Source organism: Oncorhynchus kisutch, linkage group LG6 (genome assembly GCF_002021735.2).
Source record: "Oncorhynchus kisutch isolate 150728-3 linkage group LG6, Okis_V2, whole genome shotgun sequence".
Taxonomy (NCBI): Eukaryota; Metazoa; Chordata; class Actinopteri; order Salmoniformes; family Salmonidae; genus Oncorhynchus; species Oncorhynchus kisutch.
In genome coordinates this window covers 71,477,390-71,501,518 of record NC_034179.2, presented here as the reverse complement: position 1 = coordinate 71,501,518, position 24,129 = coordinate 71,477,390, and the positions used below count along the sequence as shown (strand labels likewise).

Genomic DNA, 24,129 nt, shown 5'->3' with positions numbered 1-24,129 from the left:
GTGGGATGATCTCCACTTCACTTTACCTCTAAGTCTAAGAGACTCCCATTGAAAGTCACGTTGATCTGGCAAGGCCACTTTTCAGTAAAACCGTGTGCAGGATATAACGTCTGGTTCTATCCAGTTGGCCGAGCATGGCGCTGGCAACGCTGATGATCATAGGTGCACACATGACTGCAAAGTCACTTTGGATAAAAACGAAATGGCATGTATATTATATAGGAGCTATAGGCAAGTGGAATAAGTCGTGTTTGTTCTGTAAACCTGTCACATCCTTTCACAGTATGTACTGCAAGTGCACCTGGTTTTGTGTCTGCTCCTTCCTTTGCAATAAATACATTGTAATGTACACCGATGTGACAACCCAATTCTAGTGTGGTTTATTATCTCTAAGTACAGTATGATAAGCCCTTGCTTTCCCATGTAGATACATACTATATATACACTGGATAAATGGATGGATGGATATATATTGTTGATATGGTAGATGCAATGGATACAGTTGGTAGATATGGTAGATGGATACAATAGATACGGTAGATAAATATATACTGTATCTATCGATCGTATCTACAGTTGAAGTCGGAATTTTACATACACTTAGGTTGGAGTCATTAAAACTCGTTTTTCAACTTCAGATACTATAGGTAAATACTGTTGATACTGCAGATAGAACTATAGATAGGTACTATAGATAGATACTGTAGGTACTATAGATAGATAGATACTGTAGGTACTATAGATAGATAGATACTGTAGGTACTATAGATAGATAGATACTGTAGGTACTATAGATAGATAGATACTGTAGGTACTATAGATAGATAGATACTGTAGGTACTATAGATAGATAGATACTGTAGGTACTATAGATAGATAGATACTGTAGGTACTATAGATAGATAGATACTGTAGGTACTATAGATAGATAGATACTGTAGGTACTATAGATAGATAGATACTGTAGGTACTATAGATAGATACTGTAGGTACTATAGATAGATAGATACTGTAGGTACTATAGATAGATAGATAGATACTGTAGGTACTATAGATAGATAGATAGATACTGTAGGTACTATAGATAGATAGATAGATACTGTAGGTACTATAGATAGATAGATAGATAGATACTGTAGGTACTATAGATAGATAGATAGATAGATAGATACTGTAGGTACTATAGATAGATAGATAGATAGATAGATACTGTAGGTACTATAGATAGATAGATAGATAGATAGATACTGTAGGTACTATAGATAGATAGATAGATAGATAGATACTGTAGGTACTATAGATAGATAGATAGATAGATAGATACTGTAGGTACTATAGATAGATAGATAGATAGATAGATACTGTAGGTACTATAGATAGATAGATAGATAGATAGATACTGTAGGTACTATAGATAGATAGATAGATAGATAGATAGATACTGTAGGTACTATAGATAGATAGATAGATAGATACTGTAGGTACTATAGATAGATAGATACTGTAGGTACCATAGATAGATACCGCAGGCAAGTACCATAGATAGATACCGCAGGCAGGTACCATAGATAGATACCGCGGGCAGGTACCATAGATAGATACCGCGGGCAGGTACCGTAAGTAGATACCGCGGGCAGGTACCGCAAGTAGATACCGCGGGCAGATACTGCAAGTAGATACCGCGGGCAGATACTGCAAGTAGATACCGCGGGCAGATACTGCAAGTAGATACCGCAGGGCAGATACTGCAAGTAGATACCGCAGGGCAGATACTGCAAGTAGATACCGCAGGGCAGATACTGCAAGTAGATACCGCAGGGCAGATACTGCAAGTAGATACCGCAGGGCAGATACTGCAAGTAGATACCGCAGGGCAGATACTGCAAGTAGATACCGCAGGGCAGATACTGCAAGTAGATACCGCAGGGCAGATACTGCAAGTAGATACCGCAGGGCAGATACTGCAAGTAGATACCGCAGGGCAGATACTGCAAGTAGATACCGCAGGGCAGATACTGCAAGTAGATACCGCGGGCAGATACTGCAAGTTGATACCTCGGGCAGAATACTGCAAGTTGATACCGCGGGAAGATACTGCAAGTTGATACCGCGGGAAGATACTGCAAGTTGATACCGCGGGAAGATACTGCAAGTTGATACCGCGGGCAGAAGTTGATACCGCGGGCAGAAGTTGATACCGCGGGCAGAAGTTGATACCGCGGGCAGAAGTTGATACCGCGGGCAGAAGTAGATCCCCGAAGCCGATACCCGATGCCGATATTGCGTGCAGATACTGGAAGCAGATACTGCAGGCAGATACTATAAATAGATACTATAAGTAGATACTATAAGGTAGATACTGTAGATTCTGCAGATAGATACTGCAAATAGATCTGTAGATACTATAGGTAGATACTATAGGTAGATACTGTAGGTAGATAGTGTAGATACTGTAGGTAGATACTATTGGTAGCTACTACAGATAGTCTGTAGTGAAGCCTGTCTCTATCTCTGTGGTAGAATTCTAAATGGTATACAGGTAAAGCAGTTAAGGGACAAAATGATCTATATTTCAGGTTTACATCACAGACTGAGCATGCAGTTCATTCTTTCCATTTCCAACCAAAATGCAGACTGAAGCTTGATTTTATGCACCAGGCAGTTACATTTCTGATCTCACACACAGACTGTTCAGAGCCATATCTGAGGGTAGGGGAATCTGAGATATTGTGAACATACTGCTGATCCTAGGTGTTCACAATAGGCTGTCCAAATGACTCCCAGGGTGACATTCCCCCAATGCAAAACCCCAGTGCTGTATCCCACATGCATCAGAATGGGGGACCCTGAATGTTTTCTCTGTTGGTGTTGTGATGTGTGGAGCTTGTTCATTCTCCAGCCCTCAAAACCAAACCCTCTCTATTGATTTGTTAAGGTGACCTGTTGTTCTCAGCATGTTACATTAGTCATGCTTTTTTTGATGTCAGGGCAAAGACCTGCACTTTCAAACATAGAAAATATCAAATATACACCCCTGAGGAAGAGGCAACATGTAAAGACTACGGTCTTCATTACAATGTTTTCCGGAGGCCCTTTCATGACTTTTCCATTTTTTACAGTTCTTTTATTGGTTGAAAATGTTTTATCTGTGAATACACGGGTCATCCCATGCTGTTTTGTTACGCCTTACTTTTCTCTTTCTCTCAACAGTACACCTCCAGCATGAGGGCCAAGTACCTGGCCAACAGCGGACCGGGTCCCAGTACCTCCACCCCCGTTCCTCCACAGCACCAAGAACACGACTCTGCACACCACTCACGACAGCACACTCCACACCGCCCACCACATCACCCAGCGGCGCAGCTCTAGACAACACCGGGGGCGTGACCCACCAACAGACACACCAGTGTGGAACCACCTAGCCTCTGGAACTTCTTCTCCAATGCCCCTCAACATCTCTGTGACGTCATCGCCATCCTCATCCAGGGTCCAGTCTCGATGTCCTTTCCTCTTCACTCTTACTAGCCCTCTCCCCCAGCAACAACTTCAAACATCTGAGCCAAATATGTCTTTTGAAGTGTGCTTGATGGCAGAGCAAAGAAAGGAACGCGCAAGGCAGACGCATCATGTAAATAGTTCTGTCGTCATTACAATGTTTTCCGTAGGCCCTTTCATGATGTTTCCAGATGGCCAGTCTGAGCTGGGCCACAGCAGAGCAGATAGCCAGTGCAGGGTGAGGGCCAGTGGGAGGTTATTTCCAGCATCGTGGGATCGCTGTCATCTGCTTCATGGGCTGCTAGTGGACTGACTGAGTTGGTGGCCCTTGTTCCCCTGCTACCACCGCCTCGCCTCAGTGCTGGGCCATCCTCATGGCCCAGGGACAATACAGACTGAGGCGGCAACTGGCCTCCAGCTCTTCATAAACGATCTCTGCTCCTTTTCCTCCTCCTCTGCTCAGTCCACCAAATATCATCTTGAACGGCGTGATAATGTCTTATGTGAGGATATGTTGCTCAAACAACATCTTTTGGTCTTATTTGTCTGCCACTTTTGGGGTCTCCCTGTATTTGATATTGTATGAAGGAGACATCCACCATCAAATGGTCTCTGTGTTAACCACTGCAAAAACCACTGGTTATGGTGCTGTGAAGGAGAGAACACCTGACGAGATAATGAAACTAAACTGCCATTGTTTTGGTGAGGACTGAGACAGTTATGGGAATATCTAGCACTGATAACTATTGATAGTGATTTTGTTCAATATGTTGCTATGTACTGTACTCTCTCTCTCATTGCTGGAGGAGATGTTGAGCAATGCCTTACACAGAGAGCTGTGGAAAGGCCTAGAAACTGCTGTTCCCTCACACCCTTTTATAGAACTAGGCCTCTGTCATGGCAAGTTGGGATCCATGCACGGTTCCTCCAAAGGTTGGATGTACCTCAACAATACTATGGCCATGATATGTCTGAAAGACAAACGCCAACATTCCGTGTGAGTGTTCTTCATAATAGTGAAACATCTCAGTTCCTCATGTAATCCTGTTATCTGGAGGACTTGCAACACGACCAGTAGAAAGGGCATTAACATCAGTTGTATTATCCGGCCTCTCAATCCATGTGTCTGACGAGATCACATTGACATATCATTACTACTGTCTGTAACAAGCTGAGAGACTACTGATTACTCATCTACGTAGCCATCTGCTTGTTATTGCATTTGTCTGTACAAACAGACTGTGAGTGGGACCAGTTATCTTATTTCACCATGTCTTATAGTAGTAGGTCTATGACTGGAAAAGACTGGGATCTCTTAACTCTTACATTAGTCCTGACCTGCATGTTTGTGGCTGTTGTCCCCCTCCCCCAGGGGGAGTGATACAGTATGCGACTATTCCTGGAAAATGACTGAAGCTACATGGATTTTGAACTGGAGAGTTTTGCTGTGAAAAACGACTTTATTTTAGATTCCAGCGTCTACTCTTGGATGATGTGAACTGAAAAGACGGATGAAGCTCACTGAAGACGAGGAGCTGTGAACGGTGGGACCCGCTGTCTTCTCATCAATACCACAGACCGCTGTTGTCAGAACTGTAATTCTCATTACATTGAAGAGTTTGGTCAATTGAGGATATGCTTAACAAAATGTTCACACTTCTATGGTAAGGTTTTGTTCTCAAACGGAAGACTATTCAGGCGAGGAAAGGAAACCTTGTGAAACTAACGGAAGCACAAGCTCTTTTTTTTTCAGCAGACAGATATGAGGACTGGTTCCAGGTTGCTGAGAGACCAAACAAAAGAGGAGTTTTCCTCCACCATTTTAAGACTCATTTAATAGATCATTTGCAGTGCTCTTCTGTTAGCCAGGTATCTTGTGCTGGTGTTGGTGTTCGTCTGCGTACAGTGGTCGGTGTGTTTGCTTGCCAGTCTCCTGTCCTCCCAACAGATCTCTGACCGCCTCGCACAGTTCAACCTCTGCTGAACCCTATGGATATAGTCACAGACTGTAACATCACGTTACATCCAGTGTCTGGAGGCTGTGTACATGTATTAGTATGTATTTCTTCTAAAGAGGGGTAGAATACATGTATTCTAGTGTACAATTATGCATGTTACAATAGCCAAGAGAACTGGACATCCTAATGCGCCAGCATTTCATTGTCACAAAGATGTGTTTTGGCGTGAAGAACTATTTTGGAGAGAAAAAATGAAACTGCAGGAGTTGTTTCAAAATGGGTAAATTGAAGAAATGCTGTAGTGACACGGGTTCATTTGTACCATTTACCTTTTCAGCAAGAGCATCCTACTTCTCTGTGGACTCCTAAAGCATGGTGCCCCTTCAAACGTAGAGTGAAATATTGTTGTACGTTGTTGCTACCGACGCTTCTCTTGGCGCCCCTTCGTTCTGCATTGTAATCAATATGAGAGGTGTGGTTCTTTCTTCAGTCTGTGCCAATAACCAAACACAACACCTTACCTTTTACTAGGAACTTTTTAAATGTCTCACGTAGGCCTGTTTGTACAGTTCACAGCACTGTGGTTGCCTGAGCAACCGAATTAGGAAAATGAGCCCTACATTTTGAACTGAAAATGTCTTGTTCTTTTATTCTCTGTGTGAAAGACCATTTATTATAGTAATGATGCATTTTTACCGTTTTAGAGTAGTCATATTCTCTTTGTTAATATTGTAATGCTAGACCAATGTACAGACTTTAAAGGGATACTTCAGGATTTTTGCTATTAAGCTCTTTATCTACTTCCCCAGCGTCTGATGGTCTAATAGACCACCGTCTCTGCATCCAGTATGAGGTAGATCTGCTAGCCAATGCTAACTAGCGATAGCTGAATGAGTGGAAGTGTGTGGTATCTACTAGCAAATGCGCTGACGCTAGTTAGCAACTTCCTTCAAACTGCACGCAGAGACATAAAAATGGTATCCACGAGTTCACCTGACTCTGGAGAAGTAGATAACGGGCCTTAATTGACAATATCCCTTTAAAACATGTTTGCTAAATGAGCTGGTGAAGTTGACATTTCCTTTGTCATTGTGATGAAATCTCTTTTAGCTTCATACAAAAACAAAGTAATTTACCATTGATTATTTTTAGTGTTCATTGCATATATTACAATGTGCAGCAAGCAGAACATGTTTGTTTCTTTTATGTGAATACGATATAATTTGTCTTTCATTGCTTTGTTTGGTAACATTTCCCTGTAGATTTACTCATTTGTTTTTATATTATTTTAAAGCAATTACTAAAATATTGTACATGTTAAACCTGTGGTTTTATTGAGCTTGAACTCAGTGTTTTGAAATTAAACCAACCTTAACTGTTGAACCCTGACTTGTCTTTACATGTAGTAAGGAATAGACAATGTTGATCATAACTGTTTTCAAATGGACAGGAATGCATGATTTATACGAGAGTTTGATTTTAACTTAGCTGCACATAGGCGTCCACTGTAAAATAATATAGGCTATCAATGGTGAACAAAGATAACAGATTGTTTGCTCCAATTGGCTGACATTGTGACTAGTAGCACTAGGTAGCAGCAGAACTACAGTGTCTCAGTAAATATATCTGTGCTATAGTACCCTGAGGTGATGGTTGTACAAGTATTTTGATATTCAACACATCAGGCTTTGTTTCAGGCAGTAATATAGCTCAAATGTATTTCTGGGATGTGCTATTGTTCTCTATAGTGTGCAGATTGAAAGGCTATAGGACTGGAGGAGAAAGGCTGTGTTGTCTGTGTAACCTCACTAGGCCGACGGCAGGCGAGAGGCCAGTGTCACAAACAGGACAGACGTCCAGCATTGTCTCCTTCCTGTAGGGCAGAACGTCAGGCAGCTGCTGTCTCTCCAAGACTGGCGTCTAGTCTAAGGGGGGTTGGAGGGATGGGAACGTGGATGGATGAGTGAATGGTCCCTCGATCCTGAAAGATCATAAGCCAAAGTACTTTAATCCTAGTATTTTGTTCATCCCATTTTACAACCAAATGTAATGTTAGGAACTCAGCCTTTACGATACATGAATTTCACAAACATGACAAATGTCCAACAAATCCTTTTAAATCAAATCGGTTTTGTCATGTGTTCTTCCAACATAGTATGAACAAAGAGAACTGGTCAACACTTCTTCCTGGATCGTAGGATGATGATAAGTGAACAGCTGGAGAAGGAGAGAAACTCAGCAGCTGTCCGTTCCTTCTGGCCACTCACTGCACTGTCATCAGTTTGGAAGGTCCATTTAGTATCTCACACCAGATGTGAACTTTTTGGTAACCCTTTAGGATATACATTAAGTATGCATGGAGACAACAAAGCCTATCAGATGATATTATTTGATCTTACATGTAAATGGTTTATGATGCTTACGATATTCGCTGAATTAAACTAAAAAACTTTTCTAATTCAATATTCTTGTCTGAATATATAGCAATCACATCTACCTCCTTCCTTCCCTGCTTCTCAAAGTTTCAGTTTGACTGAGTAGTAAAGAAACTAAGCAGAACGGTGTTTAAATAGTCATGTTTCTCCTGAAGAGGTAGCCAAGTTTTTCACAAATGCACCGGAAATGTATTCAGCGAGAAGGGGCGCGCTAATGAAATTTCACACAGTCTTACTCTTGAGGAAATTGAATTACTCTCCATTGTTGGATTGGAGGAATGCATTGCTAATGCATTGAGGTGGAGGGCTGAATAGCGGAGCGGGGCGAGATGGTGCCAGGGCCCTCTGACCCCCAACAGACACTTCCTGAGTCGGGCCTGGGCGCACAGCCAGATGCTCCTACACTAGCACAGCTCTCTCTCTGGAGGATTCTAACCCCAGCTATCTCTCTAGGACTCCGAGCAGCTGCGTGACAGACCAGACGGAAGAAGACTATTAGTGTAGATGCCTCTCTAAGTTGTCATCCCTTTTAGCTAGAATTAGAAAAGTCTAATTCTAGAGGATGTCTCAGTGTATTCTGAGCCACCCTTTTTTAACACAATGTACAGTAGTGTCCTGTGGGACTGAGCCAGGCAGAGAGCAGTGAATGCAGGTCTCTGGGCATCTTTGACTGGAGGGACGTCCTACCAGGCACATTGTAGTTGGAGTCATGGGAGGGCCTGGGAGTCAAGGAGACAGGGCGTGTTGCTTGTCCCTCCTTTGTGGCTGGACTCAAAAGAGAGGGGCAGCTGTATCCTGGGGGGGGGGTGGGTGTCTGTGTTACTCACATCCCACACACACCAGGAGGGGGGAATGAGGGATCGCTGGAGCTACTCTGTTACCCACTCCCTAACCTTTTATTCCATGGCTGTGTGGAAACCCAGTCATTTCAAAAGCAATCATTGGTATTGGTGCAGGGTAGTTAACTTCTCGAGCAAATCCCCTCCCTCTCCTACTTTAAACATTGATCTAAACCGTATCCCTTTTCATTCCTAGGCTTTGAGGGGCGTCTTGCCTCCTGGGCAAAACTAATGCCTTGAACCAATGTTTTTCCACCACCTCTGGTTTAACAAGGTACATTTTCACATTCGTTTGCCACACTTGCCGTGAATGTGGCCACATTCCACCTGTAGAAGCATTAATAGCTGGAAATGGCATTTACAGAACGAGCTATTGTGTTAGAAAGCAGGGAGACTTCTATATCGCTACAAAGAACAGGTCTTCTTCTGTGGTGACGATTCTCTTGTTGTTGGTTGGTTGCTGGTTGGCTCTTAGGTCTAATATATGGAATGATTGAACTGAACCCCATTTGAAGTGTGGCACACCTATAACAGTAATCCTAGATCACAGATGTATTAGTGGGATTTGGTATAGGTTATGAATAAACAGCATTATGCAATAGCTGTAATATACTGTATTTAAACTGAAAATCTCATGAGGCATACATGGCAGTAATCAAGCTTCAGTCAACACTCGTAGCTTGGAGTCATATATCTCTCTTGAGTGTCTGCCGGGGGAGAGGCCTGGGGAAGGTGCTGTCTGTCCAGAGAATTCATTTGCATCCAGATTTGCATTCCATGCAAAAGCTTGTGTCTCGCACACCCCTAAGACACTTACACAAGAAACCAGACTTCTTCAGTTCAATGTGTGCTCGAGTCCCTAAGTTAGGACTGTTTCCCTACACGTGTAAAGGAAATGTTCTATTTTGTTGCCTCCACTATCAACTCAACCTTTCTTGCGTATCTCTGTTGATGATCTCTTTGGTGTTATACAGTAAGAACAGGCCTCCTTCCTTGTGTACATTTCAGAATGTGTTGTAATGGGGGTCAAATTATTCTAGGCGTGTCAACCTAGTGTTCAGCTGGTAAAGATGGTCAGTCTTCATCTCCCCAACATCCAGCATGTCTTTTACGCGACACAACCTGGGGTGTAAGAGCTGACGGTGATATTTGCATATCTGAGAGTAGCATGGTTTGAAATACTGATGATCTCTGCTATTACTGTTATGATGTTAACGCAGAGGGTGAGAGCCCAAGCGTCACTCAACAGCCCTGCAGGTGCCAATGTTATCACTGTAGAACACTGGAGTGGGAAGAGTTAAACCCCAGGGCATAAAGTACTGACTTCATGAGCTAATCCTTGTTCCCCAAGTATAATGGAGTTAGCGTTTCTCCCTCGTTTCTCCCTCGGATGCTGGCCCATGTTGACTCCAATGCTTCCCACAGTTGTGTCAAGTTTGCTGGATGTCCTTTGGTTGGGGGACCATTCATGACACACACGGGAAATACACATGTTGAGTGTGGTAAAAACCCAGCAGCGTTGCAGTTCTTGACACAGGCTGATGCGCCTGGCACCTACTACCATTCCCCATTCTAAGGCACTTAAATCTTTTGTCTTGAAATTTCACTCTCTGAATGGCACAATCCTTCTTTAACCTGTCTCCTCCCCTTCATCTACACTCATTGAAGTGGATTTAACAAATGACATCAACAAGGGATTGTAGCTTTCATCTGGATTCACCTGGTCAGTCTATGTCATGGAAAGAGGAAACGTTCCTAATGTTTTATATACTCAGTGTATGTTTCTTTAAGTGTAGGAAAGTACTTTGGGCCTAGGGCAGCAATGGTATATGAGTGAGGAATAGGCGGAACAGCCTTTCATGTCTTGAAATAAGTGGATGTTTTCAGATAATTCAAATGATTCAATGTCATGGAAAGTGTTTGTTGATGGATAATTCAATTACAGCTTGTGCCAGCAGGAATTAATTTCCCAGCACTCAGATCAAATAATTCAATAATCATGAGTTACAGGCACAGCCTTTCTGAGTCGGTGTGGGATGGATGGGGGAGATCAAGCTATTGGCTGAACACACAGGGACTGTTTTACCTGCTGTGGGACACTGTAGAAGGTCCCTTACCTTTCAATAGGCTACGGTATATAGATGGATCGGTCTGGGTGGAGTCTGCAGCACTCCTCTTAAGGCTGGATCTTCACTATAGTCTGTTCAAGGACACTGTCTTCACAAATAATAGCCACTCTGTAGTTCAATCGAGCCTTCACTTCTAGAGATATGTGACACCTGGATTATGGTAAAGACAGCCTTCCCAGTTTTTGAGTAAATTTTGAGAAAGCGGATTAAGCCCCCAGCCAGTTGCTGTGAGTGCTCCCTCCCAGTGGGGCTATACAGAACCGTCCTGCCACTCCAGCCACTCCTAATCCTACAGACACCGTGGGCTGTTAATTGGAGACTGTCTGGGTGGGTGATCTGCAGGGGAAAGCCATGGTGACAGCGTGCGAGTCACTAGCGTCTCCGCAATCCCCGGCGCACTGTGGAATGTTTGTCTCCTGGCAGTTGTTCCAACGACGCCTTCCATACCTCGCCAGATTTGAGCCTTATGCCAGGATTCACCATGAACATCACTGCAGGAGTTTCCTAATCCACACCACCACTGCCCCACTGCCATTCCATTGTCAGACAGTCGTTTATTAATTCACACATAAATGTAGATAATACCCACTGGGTACAGACGTCAATTCATCGTCTATTCCACATTGGTTCAATGTAATTTCGAGGCTGTAACACAACCAGCCGTGATTGGGAGTCCCATAGGGCGGCGCACCATTGTCCCAGCGTCGTCCGGGTTTGGACAGTGTAGGCAGTCATTGTAAATAAGAATTTGTTCTTAACAGACTTGCCTAGTTAAATAAAGGTTTAATAAAACAAATGTTTTTTAAATTGAATTGAAATGTGGAAACAGCATTGACTCAACCAGTGTGTGCCCAGTGGGTCTGAATGAAAACAAGGCAGACCTCCCTAATAAAACAGACTTTTCATGTGTACTTTGACACATCTGAACCAACAGCAAGCAGTGAGGTGCGAGATGTAACACCTATGAGGCTATAGATTCTCCGAGGTGTTAAAGTGTCTTATCAGCAGGATACAGACAGTTCCAGATCATCACCGTCTATAGCCATCTCTGACACTTCTCTGTAGATAAAATGATAGTTGGATTAACTGTTGAATGTGTCCACCAAATGAGTCAGAGTGAGTCACAATGCAACTATCTTACCTCAGGAGTGTTTAACAGGTTTGCTTTCATGTTTCATTATCAAGGCACCAGTTGTTCTGGTGTTTACATTGCAAATTTTTTGGGGGGGGATTTCATGATTTAAATATAGTTATAGTTGTAATGTTTGGAATCCTACTCGCTCTATTATTGGCCTACACGTTCTCAAGTAGATTGGGAGCTTTTTTAGACAGGAAGCACCCATTAAATGGACCGTCTGGGAAAAGGCGGAACTCAGACAGTCTGTAGCGTCTGAAGTGGAGGGGAACCAGTCAAAACAAATAGAAAACCTTTAAGTCTGTGTGTGTTTAAAGTACTTCTGAATTCATGTCAACTGCCACATGGGAGTTCTCAGAACTGTCATTAAAAGGGTGGCAGAGCAGACAGACAGAGTCTAGATACATCAGCTATTCCTGATGACTGACGCCCAGGGTTAAAGCCACAAGTATGGCGAGGGTGAGGGCAGACAGTTTGACTGACACAATTCTGGAGAAGCTAACACAAGGAAGACTGGAGATCGAGTGTCGACTGGCATCAGTGTGTGGAGAAACAACATCCACTATGCAGACAATTCATCATTTAAAAAACGGAATTTGGATAGTGGACTGGTTTGGTTCCTAAAATCTTTATCAGTGATAACAGGATGAGGCACATCATCCCCCCCACCCCCACCCCCCACCACGGTTCTGTTTCAACATTGTCTAGTCACCAGAAGAGATGAGGTTACAGGCCTGTAGCATCCTGTTGTTGCTCTCTGATAACCCTCTCACCAGTTACATGTCTTTCTGTTTGTCATCTGTCACCTACTGTTGTGTCTGTAACTACACGTCTAAGGTTGTCTGTCTCATACACTCAGGACTTCCATTCAGTGGGACTGTAGCTTATCTCTCAAAGCATTTCAATCTTTTCACTCACCCACTTTGCATTTACAGTCATTTGTTCATTTAGAAAACATTTAATGTGAAGGGATGAAGGACCCGTCAGTGAAGCTGAGCATGTGAGACAAATTACCAGAGAAAACATCCAGACCACAAAGCCATAATCATAGCTTGGCTTGGTGATATGTAGTGGGAAAAGTTACAGGCCCTTAATGTGTCTGAAGCTCAGTTTCAAACAGACATCTGTCATCAAGCTCTCTCTCTCTGTTCTCTCCTCTCCAGTGACACATGAAATGATAACTGACCCTCCAATATTTATGGAGGTTTGAACTGAGGGTGAAATGTATTATATGACACAGGCGTGTTAAAGCCATCACTCAAGTAACCATATCCATTTAACCAGTGGCTATTGGTTGGGTAGAACTGTATCCTGACTAACCCAGAGGAAGGAAGGGGTTCTTGACTGGCACTGGACCCATGTGAACAGCATAACAATGGCTAAAGTACATAAACTCTTGTACAATTAAGTGGTAAGTCGCAGATGTGTCTTCGTAATAACATGTCTTCTTCGGCACCGAGAGCCGTTTGATCTTTCACTTAGAAAAACAAAGGTTTTTATATGAATAACAAATCCTGAATTGAAGTGTAATGTCATCTCCTACAGCTTTGGCTCTAAAGTCTGGTCTGACACACAGGGTTACAGAAACGTTACCTTGGTCAGTCGTTTCTAAACCTAGAGGGATGAAAACTTCTCAGCTTTTCTGCACTTTGCTACAGGTGAGACTGCATTGGTTGAGTGATGGACGTTGTTGGGTCTAGTATCCTTCAGATCAGGCAGGACTACTGTTTATTTACAGTAAGAGGGTTACAATATGGGATACACAATGCTTTACCCACAATTCATCATTGCCAAACTGTTTTCCCAAGGCTCTCTGTCACTGTAGGATGAATGATTTCCTCCATCTTGGCATAGAATTCTAATGTCTGAAGAAAAGCAGTGGCTCGGTCTGTCAGACACACAGAAATGTCACATCTGATCACAACTTCAGTGGAATTAGGATTGTGACACATGGAGAACTGCGGTTTGTTTATTTTCTCGCAATCCTTTCGATTGCAACAAGGTCCTTTCCCATACCCAGTGTGGTAGACTAATAAATAAAGTTGGAGTTGTGGCTTTTAAGTGCTTCCAATTAGCATTATAATTTACACCCTGGGCCTCAGCCAACATTCAGACTCACTGGGAGAGGTTGTTTGCCTAAATGCTTTAGTGAGACAAGCACAGAGCTTTAGACAGAGTACATAAGCATTTGGGCATTACCATTTCGGCCTTTTCTTTGGCATGGTTGTGAGAGATGACAGAGTTCACATTGATAGTTTTTAAATCATCATGCCTGGGTGTGCCCTCTGACGGTTACATATCAAATCATGGCAAGTTATGACACCCCATGTCATCCCTTCTAAATAATGACGTGATTGAATAAGCTGATATTTCGTTCACACACAAACACCATCTGTAAAATACAAGGATGGTTTATTCCATTCTAGCCTTTATGTAGAAGGAGATCTGTAATCTCATGCTATGAATGGAATGTAATAGAAAAAAAAAACACAAAACAAAGATTGTTTCTCAGCGGTTATCCAACTTTATTTCAAAGCGTCATGTTCAGGCACCACACGGGTTCCTATGGTAATAACATCAGGATTTGATCAAAATCCCTGAGAAGCAAACAGAACCATCCAGACACTGGAGGATAAATAACAGCCCTTTAGCGCAGTTACAACAAGCAGTAAAAAAACATGTCCAGGTCGTCAAAATCATTTACATTCTAATCCTCAATATACACATTTAGCATTTCAACCAAAAAGGCACAGTACACAAATACTGCTTTATCATGAACATGTACAATCCTACCCAATATGGGTCATTTACAGAGGAAGAACACCTGTGTGTAAACACTGGTGTTGCTCTTGCAAAGCTCAATACCAAACCAACCCGCATATTCACTGAGGAATAAGTTACACTAGTGTACACGACTCTCCATCAATCCATTTTGTGCAAAACGTATCAGAGAGTATTACATGTGTTGATGGTCATCTAAAGAAGGTCAATATAAACTCTCAGTGGAAGAGTTGGAGGTCATTTAGCTACTTCACAAGAGCAAGCAAAAGTTAATTTCAAACCCAGCTGTGCAATTTTTAAACAAGACCATCTTCCAAACAAATCAACAGTTGATTGTAACAGAAGAAAAAAAAAAATCAATATCTTTGCTATATATTATTTTCCCTGATTCTATCAAATGCAAGGAATGTTATTAAATACAATCAAATCTAGAGATATTGATCTTTTGGGGTTATGTCATTACATCCGTTGGTTTTGACACAGCTGTGAAACATATCTAAGGACGTCAATTCTGTCAACTCATTCATTAAAAACTATCAATAAGGGGAAAAGTGCTTATTCCTGATATACCTCAGATTTTATAACCTGACGGCACATTTGGAAAACTGCCTTCTGCCAGCTCAAATCATATTAGTAATAACACTGACAAATCATTAACAAAAAGCACCAAAATATCTTCAGATTATAGTTTTTGTCCGGAGTCTTCTGAAATGAAAAAAAATAAACCACAACCAAAAATGCCAAAATGAAAACCATTTCCTCCACAATCTCAGACATTCTGACCGTCTGATTATTTCTATAGAACCTAAAAGGATCACCTTGAATGGCTTCCAAAACCCAGAAGAAACTAAAAGAAATTGAACAATTAAGCAAACAATTCAACGGAAATTCAACAAATTAATCACGTAAAGCTGGCAAAAGGCTTGGATACATAAGTAGTACATTCTATAAGAATTGCAAATACAATTACAAGCAACATTTAAAACACAACGCACTGATTGCCTGCAAAGCCATAATGCTTTAAGCTCCTTCCCACTAAGTGCCTGCCTGGCTCCTCTGCCCCTATGCCAGGGGAGGAACCAAGACACCACACAGGAAGGAAATGTCCCAAGGTGGGCCGCACAGCAGCCCAGTAAAACTATCAGAGTCCGTGTGCCACTGAAACAAAAATACAGTGACATCACAGTCCGATACCAAACACGGGTCCCCACCAGCCTTTCAGATACCGAGGCACGGCGGGGACGAGGATACCAAAGGAGCCGGTCACCTAGTAGGCAACCTGAAGCGGACACCAAGGGGTGTCTGGGTACAGCAAACAGTGCACAGACTTAAACCTGGAACACAAGGAGAGAGAGAAAGAGACATGGAGGTTAGATTAACAGAGAAAAAAAAGATATACCCTCTTTACAGTCAAGATAGTTCAAGTAGAGTAGGATCGCCATTTGTGTATTAGTAGTCATGCAGAGTGTAATGTCTCACCTTGATGGGTCTTCCTCCACAGGGAAAGCCCCTTTCATATTGATGATGTTCCTCTTGTTCTCAAACATTCCATAACTCAATGTGATCTGGAATAAGCAAATACAAGAAATTAGCACCCCTGCCCAATAAGTTCAGATAAATAATGTAACTCTATTCTCACAGTGAAACGACAGATGGACACACGTTCACATCTCACCTGTTTGTGAAGTTCAGATCTGGACACCTGTTGCAGGTTCTCCAGATGGGAGTGGAAAAAGTTACTGCGGGTCAGAGGCACCCCCAGCACCGACTCAATGATGTAGCCGATGGTGCAGTCGTCAGGTAGACGAATCTTCTCTGCCGTGTTCATAAAATGGCCGCCACTGGCCCATGGGCTCATCTTCAAAGCCAGGCCTTGACTCACACAGAAGCCGGCTCCCCCAGTAGCAAACCAGAAGTTTACTGGTCTCTGGAAGAAGAAGAAAAAAAAGACAACGAGCATGTTAAGTTGTTGTTATGCAACCTTTCTGAAGCATCTCAAACTTTTAATAACCAATTGAAAAGTTATCATAGGCCAGGAGGGCTAAGTGCACCTACCATCTTGTTGTCTCCTAGCCTCTCTGTGGCCTCGATGGGCCGGTCCAGGCTGGGCTTGCCAATGTACATGTCCTGGGTGTGGGGGTAGTGGGACAGCAGCTTCACCAGAGTCCTCATGTTAACGTAGTTATCATCATCCACGTGACAAAACCACCTAAGAGGGGAAAACATTGTTAAAGCGTTACAATATTTCAATTAGAACAATAATCACTATCAAATCTAGAATGATTACAGCCTGGGTAAATTCATCACTTACTTTTTCCCAGACTCAATGAACTTGTCGTACTCCACAGCCATCTTGCAGGATAGAGCTTGGCGGCTGTGTGCTGCTGAACAGTTGGTGTTGATGGCGTGACTCCCTGTAGGAACAATGAGGGAGGAGATAGTGAGTTACAAACTAGTACCTTACTAGCTAGTTAATGCAAGTAATTGTAACTATAGCACTGTTAGAGCCTTAACGCCATCTGCCACTAAGACTACATGCACTCAAAGCAACACATTCCATGGGGATTAAAATAGGGGCTTGGTTTCTCGCTATCAAATCTGGACGTTTAATGATAAACTAATTCCAGCTACTGTTCAGGTTAAGATAAATATAAAATGAGAACTAAAATGCTTCTAAAAAATCCATAACTCACCAACTTTCTTCTTCAGCTCCTCATCGTCTCCGTCTGTGAAGATGTATGTCTGAAAAGGAGGCAAAATACATCAGATCACGTTGTGGGAGTGGAAATCCATGAAATCAAAGCCCCTTACAGAACATGTGGTGGCACAAGAATCAACTGGAGTCCAAACTACAGATGTCCTTGTTCACCATACATCGAATTCAGTGTGATGACCATCCATCAGCAGTCGTTTATGCATGTGGAGAACACATGGAGTTAAACAAGCCCCACTCTAATAAAGGCCTCTTATGCAAGGTTCCCCTCTCTCCATGGCAACTGTGCAGCCCCCCCAAAAGTATCCCAGACATAGAACAAAGAGGGAGGCAACCATCTCGACACCACTGACCCCCAACACCATTAAGACCCAATTCCATTCTGGATCTGTACCCACTCCCTATCTCCAACATGTTGACTAGAAATAGAAATCGATGGCCATCATTCAGATATGATAATTTCTGCACCACCTGTGTGACACACAGTAAGGTCTTAGCAGCCAAAGAATAATGCTGTCAAGGTTAGAATACTGCAGGCTAGTGTTTAGTTAACAACAAAAGGCAGCCTCAGTGGCACACTTAAAAGAGCAGGTAGGGATTAGGAGTTGTTTTATGGTGGGTAGTGTTTAGCAGGTGCCAGGCAGCCCTCAGTCAGTCAGACAGGGCTGATGAAAGGGCCCCCATGGCCTGTTTGTGTCTGCCGTTGCCTGTGTGTGTGTGTGTCTGCCATTGCCCGTTTACTCTTCCCCTCTTGTGAGACAGCACCTGCCTTATATCCGCAGCGTGCCCCAACACGCCAGGTAGCAGCGCCCACTCAGCCCCACTCCCTCCTTCCCTTTCTCGCTGCTCGCGACCTCCCAACAGTTTATGACAACTGAACCAACCCCACATTTCCACTAATTGCTTTCTGCCACTGACTGTTGAGCAGCAACAGCCATCTGAGATCTGTATCTTAACAGTGGGGCTGGCTAAGTTCATGCCAGAGGGCGATAAGGCAAAGACATTCACTTTTCTAATAACTCCCCTCCCATTTCTACAGTTCAGTACTATCTGCCATCGGTGCCAAAGATTTATCTGATTGGTTTGCACAACAAACAGGGAGCAGATGTTGTGCGATGGATGCTGCAAGGCCCTGGGCCTGTGTTTGTTTAAGGAAGGGTGGTGGTTTCACTGATAAAGGGATCAGAGGCTGGCGCTGTTTGCTTTAAGTCCCGCTGAATGGACAGCCTAATCACTGAGGCAGCTGCCAGCGCGACCTGGGTACTGACAGACAGGGGTCGAGTGGGGCTGATGGGGGGGGGGGGGGGGGGGGGGGGGTCTCACTGCTGATTAGTAAATCCAAATCTGTGTGTGGTCATTCACCCCCACTTCAAGCTTCTACCCATCCCCCGTTCACCCCCTCTCTCACCACCCCATACACTGTACCTCTTCAATAGAACAATGCCGGGTGTTTTCATGCTGGGTAAAGTCCTCCACTGGGTAAATTCTAACTATGTTTGCTGGTATTTGCATACAGCTGCAGCAGTTAACTAAAGAGAAGTCTCCAAAGGGCTAAATGGCTTTTGTCTTAACTGAAACATTAAAGAAGTCACTGGAATACTAATTAATTCACCCCCATAATTTCATAAATAACAAGTCCTGCCCTGTGAGGAGAATAACCCGTAGTTTTTTTTTATGATGGGGGGGCGACGACGACGACTGCATTCCTCCCCACCAAAGAAAGGCCTGGCACAGCCCAGTCTGAGCAGAGCATGGTGCCTGGCTGGCTGTCTCAAGATCCCCGGGAAGGAAGGGCACGGACTGCACTCCCCGCCACACATCTCCCTCCATCAACAACCACGTACTCCACCCCCCCTCACTCAACCATGTCGCGTTCTCCCTTCCCTTTAGCCTTTAGCACAGCACTAAAGTCACTGGAGTGTGGATTACAGTACAGGACAGAGAACAGGCCACCTACAGACACACAATGACACTTTCCCACTCTCTGACCAGCTGGATATTCAGACTCATTCCTTCATACTGTGAAAGGCTATTTGATTAACTCAACAATGGAGCCAAGTCTTCTTCAGAACTGCCAGACGTACAGACGCTCGTTTTGGGAGTGCTGGCGAATTAGTATAATTTCAATTAAAAATGGAATGCATATCAAACCACTATGATGTCACTGCCAGTGCCAGGCTACCAGCTGTTCTGTCCAGACACAACCAAAGTCAAAACCCTTATAATGCCCATTGATGTGTAGTTTAGAGCTAGATTTCGACCTGTGTTTTGTAGCTAGTTATGTACTGCAGAGCCCAAAGTACTACAAGCCAGAAAACGCTGTTGCTGCACAGTTTGTTCTCTCATTGTTGTGAGGCTCACTCACGAGGGAAGCTGCATTGTTCCAGGGGGGAAATCTGCTGAAACACCGGAAACAACGGCTTACTATTTGAACAACCCCATGCATAATAACAAGTTGTAAAAAACTAATAAAAAAAAATACAAAATGGTATTTATCATATTATGTCACAGTACTTTTGCTTACTCACGAACTTATGACTCACAAAAAAATGGGCCTTTCACTACACCAACTATTCTTTGAATCAAATCACCCCCCCCCCCCCCAATCATTTATTTCATTTGATGTAATAAAAAACAAACTTCTGACCATAATACTAAATTGGATATATTATTCTGCCAGACACAGTAAGCCACAGGCACAATTCTATCATGGTAATCACAGATTGGATCTACCCTCTATTTACATGTAAACATTATCTGATAGCACATCTGTTGGCTTAAGGAATTAAGCAAACAGAAAAAGTGTATCTCCTGTGCTGGAAATACAAATCAGGGCTCTGATCTGCCCAGTTTACAGTTCTAGTCAGGCCTCACCTGCTGGCAGAATGCCATGATATCTCTACCAGCTACAGACACCAGCTACAGACATGATCAACTGGATTCAGTCAGCTGAGCTCCACAGGTGTTCATCAATTGAGCATTATCATATAGCCTGTGTGCAGATGTCCATATGTGCTGGGAATGACCTGATTCCTATGACTGGCATTAGAACCATCCTTTGTTCGCTAATTTCTGGCCACCTGTCAGGCTTCCTCCAGGAACTCCCATTTGTATTGTGGGCCCAGGCTGTCCTTTATGCCTGCACTGGATCCCACCAGCTGCCTGATTAAACCCTGCAGTTAACCCATCTCAGAGAGAGAGAGAGAGAGAGAGTTGACTTACATCATCCACTACAGTAAGCACAACACACTCAATGTCCATGTAAACTGCTACTCCCCAACCTCTATTGACAGCCCATCTTACTGAGCATAAACCTCTCCTGAAGTAGGGGGGGGGGGGGCTAGGACAGATGTCAGATAGACTTCCCATGTATCGTTCCCCTATATCGGATGTAGTAAACTCACCACAGACCATTATGGAATGGAGGAAGTTTTTGGAGAGAGTTTTTTGAATGGGCTACTGTATTTGATCATGTGATGCATCTTATGTGTTCAAAGTTCCATTTTCTCACCCCACTTCCTCTGCATACAAAGAGAGACAGTGTTGCCATGACTAACCTTCAAAACACCCAAAACAGAGTGGGGTTTGGCTTGGGTAGAGAGAAGAGTTCTCAAAAGAAGGTGGATAAAGAATGTGTGATTGCGTGACAACTCTGGGTAGTGGATAAAATCACTATGACTAGCCTCTGTTTCCTCTCGACTATGGCTGTGAGTGCCTTTGTGCACCAGTCGAAAACAGCTTGGTTCTCAGGGCTGCATTTTCATACTCAGCGTGCTACTCCCAGCACAAACTTCCCTATAGATGCACCCCTTTGTCCCAAGCATCCCCTTAACGAAGCCCCCCCAGTTTTCCCATCCCTTGGCTGCTGGACCCAGACTCAGCTCCCACGTTTCCATGGGGTCGGCTGAGACAAGGGGGCTGGGAAAGCTTTCTTCCCCCCTTCAGAAAGACGCTTTGTTAGCCCTGGAAAGGGGACAGCACTGGAGCTGCTGCTGTGAGACATACATTGCACCAGGGCATTCACAGGGACTCCCAAAAGAGGGGGTGAAAGAGAGGGGAAATGAGGGGGGTGCAAAGGCTTGAAACTGCTCCCTATGTTCTCAGGGGCATCACTCAAGGCAGAATAAAAAGTGACAGAGCCTAAGGAACTCTGCACAACTAAGAGGGTAACATGGACAGTTCAGGATCAAACAGTTATCAACCATTTCACCTGACATGAGTGGAAAATATGTTTGAGTGGGTCAGCCGTAACACTTAACTCTCATTGGTGGCTTGTTGTAAAGCATATTTTATGGGAGAATATTAGGTTTTTTGTAAAAGCATTGTGGTAAATTGCCTAGCCTAAGCCTACTAAAAGAAACCTAGTGGAAATATGTGATTGTTTTATTCTAGGTTATGTCCATGGAAGATTTCAAATTAACCATATTCTTCTGATAATAATGTAGTATTGTTGGCTTACCTGCTGCATGTTTCTAGAGATCCAGGTATCCAGAAGGAGATTCAGTCGAGACTGATGGAACTTCTTTGTGGTCTTGACAGCGATGAAGATGTCATCTGCACTGATGTCCTCTGCGGGGGACGCATCTGTCGCTGACTGAGCGGATCCTGCAGGCTTGTCCGCCTCTCTCCGTCCCCGGGTCAACTTGGAAAAATACGCAGAGAATCCTTTTTTCGTCTGCACCTCCGAGTTGACCTGTTGCTGAACAGCCTTCACTTCGTCCGTAGCCAAGGTGTCCATGCTCTGGAGTGAGCGCGTCCCCATCTCTCTCTGGTTTGGAACCTCATCTACCTGAACTCTTTGATGCTGCGCGACTACCAAGAGCAACATAAGACAGGTGAATAGTCCACTGGTTATAGAAACAACCGTTTTCTTACCATAACTTTTCGACATGTTGATATATTTCAAAACTACAATATGTAGTCGTATACTGAGAATAACCTAAATTGAAAGTCCATATAGTAATTCTCTCCAGATAGAACAAAGAAATCAAACAGCCGTCCCGTGCGTCTGCATTATTGTAATACAATGCAATTTTGTCCTAGCCCAACTTTATAACCTACCCTTCAAGCTAGCCACGCCTCATGGGCGGTCTGTAATGTGCCATTGCGCTATATTGTGAGAAAAGACTCTCCCCCCGGGCAGATCTAAATCGTAGACACGCCCACGATATGAGGCGTGTGTGTGTGTGTGTGTGTGTGTGTGTGTGTGTGTGTGTGTGTGTGTGTGTGTGTGTGTGTGTGTGTGTGTGTGTGTGTGTGTGTGTGTGTGTGTGTGTGTGTGTGTGTGTGTGTGAGAAATAAATTATTTTAAGCCCCTTGTTACTTTTGAATTCCTTGCCCGCCAAAGTTTTCACATTCTGCTTAGCCTACAGCTATTTTCTATAGGCACTTTGCTTGTTCTTGAATCTACTATAAGTTGGCCTTTATAGTAATTTGGTAAATAGAACATCAAATATGATGCTGTGTGAGCATGTGACATATACATTTGAATAAAGAAGTATTATTATCTGGAGGATAAAAAGGTTGCAAGTTCAAATCCCCGAGCTGACAAGTTATAAATCTGTTGTTCTGCCCCTGAACCCTGAACAGGCAGTTAACCACTGTTCCTAGGCCGTCATTGAAAATAAGAATTGGTTCTTAACTGACTTGCCTAGTTAAATACAGGTCAAATAAAAAAGAAATATGGCAGCAGATCCTAAGGTTTTCCTTATCAGGGAAGTCCATGACAGTTACAGATAAGAGGGAAATATTTGCTCTAAGAAAGCAGCAGGTGGACATTGTTCATGTTTTCAGTTAGCACCTTGTCTGCAGCTGGTGATGGTGAAGAGTAAGCATTTTTGAACTAGGCTTGAATAATTAACAAACCTATCTGGCTTTAGTTGGCCCATTTGTGGGAAGAACATCTGAGCCTCACAATCTACAAGAGATGGTGCCTAACTGAATACATCTGGACTATATTTAGGCCACTTATACAAACATCCTTGTGAATGAAACATTTTTTTAGTTTGGTTACAGAGCAGGATTAGGAGTTTACAATGATTGATTAGGCCTACCATTGGAAACTTCCATTTAGAATCGGTGGATTCTGTAACATTTGGCTACGTTCAACGTCTTACAAATGTCTCTCAGATATAAAAAGTTGGACTCCTCATTGAAATTCTTTGTGAACTCATTCAAATTCTGCCAAGTGTGGACAGCTTGTTCTCCAGCCAAGCAAATGCAATTATTCTGCATTGACCATGTAAGGGCTTTAAACAGTTGGCAATTCCTCAGCCCTTGTTATTTAAATTCTGTCTCTCAACCAGTGGGGTGGCTGACCCCTAGACTTGACATGAGTTCCAGCAGACCGACTGCCATGCAGCTGGCAGTGACAGGTCTGAATACCCACACTCACTCCCACCAGTCTCAGTCTCAGACCAGATAATGGCCAATGGACCAAGCAAACTATTGGATGAAAATTATAATCTCATGTTACTAAATTTAAAAAACTGTTTGATGTGAAAAAGCATGTGAATCGTGTGAAATCATCTTTTGGTTATAGGGGTTAGCTTTGAAGTCATATTAAGAATATTCTAACACTGACTATCCTTATTTGCCGTCATCTAGCTAAAGCCCTACCCCACCGCTTCTATTGTTGAGCTAAG

The 24,129-nt window shown here is 43.3% G+C and overlaps 2 protein-coding genes across 2 annotated transcripts in view; one reads left to right on the top strand and one right to left on the bottom strand.

Moving 5' to 3' along the window:
- LOC109893343 (protein tweety homolog 3) overlaps nucleotides 1-6,836 on the top strand; it is a 66,039-nt gene extending 59,203 nt beyond the window's left edge. Inside the window, exon 14 of the mRNA XM_031827359.1 lies at nucleotides 3,211-6,836. Within this exon, the coding sequence (XP_031683219.1) occupies nucleotides 3,211-3,369 (159 nt within the window). The 3' untranslated portion in view covers nucleotides 3,370-6,836. The remainder of the gene's footprint in view (nucleotides 1-3,210) is intronic.
- Nucleotides 6,837-14,492: 7,656 nt separating this feature from the next.
- LOC109888170 (beta-1,3-N-acetylglucosaminyltransferase lunatic fringe) lies at nucleotides 14,493-22,521 on the bottom strand. Its single transcript, XM_031827358.1, has 7 exons — nucleotides 21,945-22,521; nucleotides 17,466-17,514; nucleotides 17,084-17,186; nucleotides 16,828-16,981; nucleotides 16,448-16,699; nucleotides 16,252-16,337; nucleotides 14,493-16,106 (listed from the first exon to the last, which is right to left on the bottom strand). The coding sequence occupies exons 1-7, from the start codon at nucleotides 22,374-22,376 to the stop codon at nucleotides 16,040-16,042; spliced, it is 1,143 nt and encodes a 380-aa protein (XP_031683218.1). The 5' UTR covers nucleotides 22,377-22,521; the 3' UTR covers nucleotides 14,493-16,039.
- Between the last annotated feature and the right edge of the window lie 1,608 nt (nucleotides 22,522-24,129).